Genomic DNA, 3,002 nt, shown 5'->3' on the forward strand with positions numbered 1-3,002 from the left:
TTTTATGTGGTGCTTGGAACTTCCCAAGTTTATTCACAACTGCTTCTCACAGCAAGATTACCTTGTCTTACGGAATTAGAAATCACTGCTCCGAGCGGTTAAATGACTTACTTGAGGCCACCCAGCTGTGAGGGGGCAGCAGTCTTCTCACTCAGGTCTCAGCTCCCTTCCCCTTGTTCTCGCCACCCTAAGTGACAGAGGGCCCAAGGAAGACACACTCCTGCCCTGTCTCGGCAGGGCCTGGGGGGACCATGTCCCTCATCCCATGGCTCCGGTGGAATGAGGCTCCGCCACGGCTGTCGTCTCGGAGTCCGGCTCAGATGGTGCTGGAGACGCTCATGGTGGAGCTGGAGGGGCAGATGCGAGAGGCTGAGAGGCAGCAGTGGGAGCGCAGCAATGCCGTCAGGAAGATCTGCACCGGAGTGGACTACAGCTGGCTGGCCAGCACGCCCCGGCCCACTTACGACCTCAGCCCCGGGGAGAGGCTGCAACTAGAGGACGTCTGCGCCAAGATCCACCCATCTTACTGTGGGCCCGCCATCCTCAGGTAACTCCTGGCACTGGGACAGGGACCAGCGGTTGGGCTGCAGGCTCCAGGGAGGGTGGCAGCAGTGACAAGGGTCTGAGGCTACCAGGACTGGAGCCTGAGGCCTGGATGGGACAGGTATCTGTTAAAAGGAGCAAGACAGGGGGAAGAATCTGAAAGAGGCCATGGAAGGCCAGGCCAGGACTCGGGGCTCAGAGGGAGGTGGGAGGCAGCTCCTGGAGGCACGTGAGGTTTTTGTTTTTGTTTTTGCAGAAAAGAACTCAGGTTTATTTGCAGTAGAAACCGTGGTCTAAAAAACAAACCTACTGGTAAATGTACAGTCTGTGTTCTGTTTGGGGTCACCACTAGCTGCAGAACCCCCAGATCCCTGACCTGCATGCGTCGGGCCCCTCAGCGTTCACAGCTAATCTCAGGCCCCAGGTCCGAAGCCCTGCTAGAGGGCGTCCCATCTCCTGCCCAAACACCCACATCCCAGTCTGCGCCCAGCCCGCCTCCCCTCCTGCCTCCAGCAGTGCAAAAAATAACCAAACCAATATGTTTCCCAAACAAGAGCAACATGTGAGTTTTGATAGGAGAGAACCCCAGGCCTTCTAGCTTTCTGTTCTCCCTCCCTGGACTGTTATCATCCTCGTTGTAACGTGGCTGGCTCCCTCTCTTTCACCAGTTCATCTTCCACGTTACCTTCTGAGAGAGGTTCCCCCATATAAGCTCTCCAAAATTGGTTTCTCAATTATCTTATTTCACACTAGCTCGTCTAAGGGATGTGTGTGTGTGTGCATGTGTGCGCACGCTTGTGTGTGAAGGTTTCAGAGCCCTGGGGCACTGGACATTTAGAGCTTGAGTACAATCATGTTGCTGCATATTGGTGTAACCTTAGTAAAGCTGTGACCTACACGGTCCAGTCTCAGCTGGATGCGTGTTGAAATCAAGGAAGCAGAGTCCAAGAGCCACAAGTTTCAAAACGAAAGTTCTTTACCAGCATTTCTCGAACACTAGTAAAGGAATACAGATCCACAGTAAAACATCTTAAAGTCCCCCTTAGTATCCCCAAATCTTCCCTCTTTAACCAACAGATGCATCTATTGTACACCTTCTTCTTCAGAATTCCCCTAAAAGCTCCTCCTCCTTCAGTCCTGTTCCTACTCCTTTGGGTTTTGTAGTCTTATACCCCCCCCCCCCCCCGCTTTTTCCTCCAGGCTGGGAATCTTACCCTCCCCCATTTTTCTTATTCTGCACCATGTAAGCCCCCCAAATGTATATACTTCCAGAAGCACCCTGGGGACAGGGGTGGGGATGGTCATGGGAGCGGTGCTGAGAGAATCTAGGCTGGCAAAGCAACCAAACCTCATACATGAGGGGGAGGCTGGGGATGCTCATATGATGATTGTCCCATCATATTTGCTGTCTCACTGCTGAAAGGTCTGAGAAGTCCCGACTCTTAATACGGTGGAGGAAATTAGGTATCACACGGACTTGCTAGCTATCCTTCATTCTGGAGCTTCAAGCCAGAGACATTTTTGGCAAAGGAAACAGCTTGGCATCCAGGAGAACCTGGGGCCACACTCCTGGCTGCAACACAGACCAGGGAAGTAGCAGGGAGCCCGGGGTGCATATGGCCAAACAGCTCGCCCTCACCCAGGAGGTGGCGGGAAGCTATAGAAGGAATATCACAGGGCAGTGACATAATCGGACATACATTTCAGAGAGATCATGCCGGCCAGCGAGGGCAGAAGGGTGGGAGAGTGTTAGCCAGAAAAGTCCCAGAGAGCAGTGGGCGTCAGTCGCTACTACTGCATCGATAACCCGAGGTGAGTGCCAGGATCTTTACAGATGTTAGCGCATTAAACCTCACAAAAATGTAGCTATGATGACCCCAGTTTACAGACGAGGAAGCTGAGTCTCAAGGAGTCTCATGGAGGCCAGCAGTGGAAGAGCTGGAACTCAGGACGGGCTGAAGCACGAGGGAGGTGGGGTGGGTTCTGATCACTTCACAGGAAGTGGGGAAGCGGAGAGAACAGGAATTGTCCACGGGGGTGTCCTGGGACGCCCGTGGGGTGAGACACCGGCCACGTGCCACGCCCGGGCGACAGCCCCACCGCGTCCCCTCTTCTCCCCGCCTCCGCACCCAGGTTCCGGCAGCTGACGGCAGAGCAGGAGCCCGAGGTGCAGGAGGTGTCCCGGCTCTTCCGCTCGGTGCTGCAGGAAGTCCTGGAGAGGATGAAGCAGGAGGAGGAGGCGCACAAGCTGACCCGGCAGTGGAGCCTGCGGCCCCGCAGCAGCCTGGCCACCTTCAGGAGCCGCGCGCGCATCACCCCCTTCGCCAGCGACATCCGCACCATCTCCCAGGACGTGGAGCGGGACGCGCCGCCGCTGCACCGGACCTGGAGCATGCCCGAGTTCCGGGCACAAAAAGAGGACTGACCCCGCCTTTCCTGCCCGGGAGCAGAGCCACCTC

The 3,002-nt window shown here is 55.8% G+C and overlaps 1 protein-coding gene across 1 annotated transcript; it reads left to right on the forward strand.

Moving 5' to 3' along the window:
* The first annotated feature begins 239 nt into the window (after nt 1–239).
* On the forward strand, nt 240–3,001 carry RD3 (RD3 regulator of GUCY2D). Its single transcript, XM_007451321.1, has 2 exons — nt 240–547; nt 2,677–3,001. The coding sequence occupies exons 1-2, from the start codon at nt 252–254 to the stop codon at nt 2,966–2,968; spliced, it is 588 nt and encodes a 195-aa protein (XP_007451383.1). The 5' UTR covers nt 240–251; the 3' UTR covers nt 2,969–3,001.
* The last annotated feature ends 1 nt before the right edge of the window (nt 3,002 follows it).

Source organism: Lipotes vexillifer, unplaced genomic scaffold, assembly GCF_000442215.2.
Source record: "Lipotes vexillifer unplaced genomic scaffold, Lipotes_vexillifer_v1.1 scaffold570, whole genome shotgun sequence".
NCBI classification, from domain to species: domain Eukaryota; kingdom Metazoa; phylum Chordata; class Mammalia; order Artiodactyla; family Lipotidae; genus Lipotes; species Lipotes vexillifer.

Excerpts from the sequence above, each read along its gene's own strand:
- RD3 (XM_007451321.1), top strand. The coding sequence starts at position 252 with ATGTCCCTCATCCCATGGCTCCGGTGGAATGAGGCTCCGCCACGGCTG. Across the intron at positions 548-2,676 it reads TGTGGGCCCGCCATCCTCAG|GTTCCGGCAGCTGACGGCAG; the intron begins GTAACTCCTGGC and ends CTCCGCACCCAG.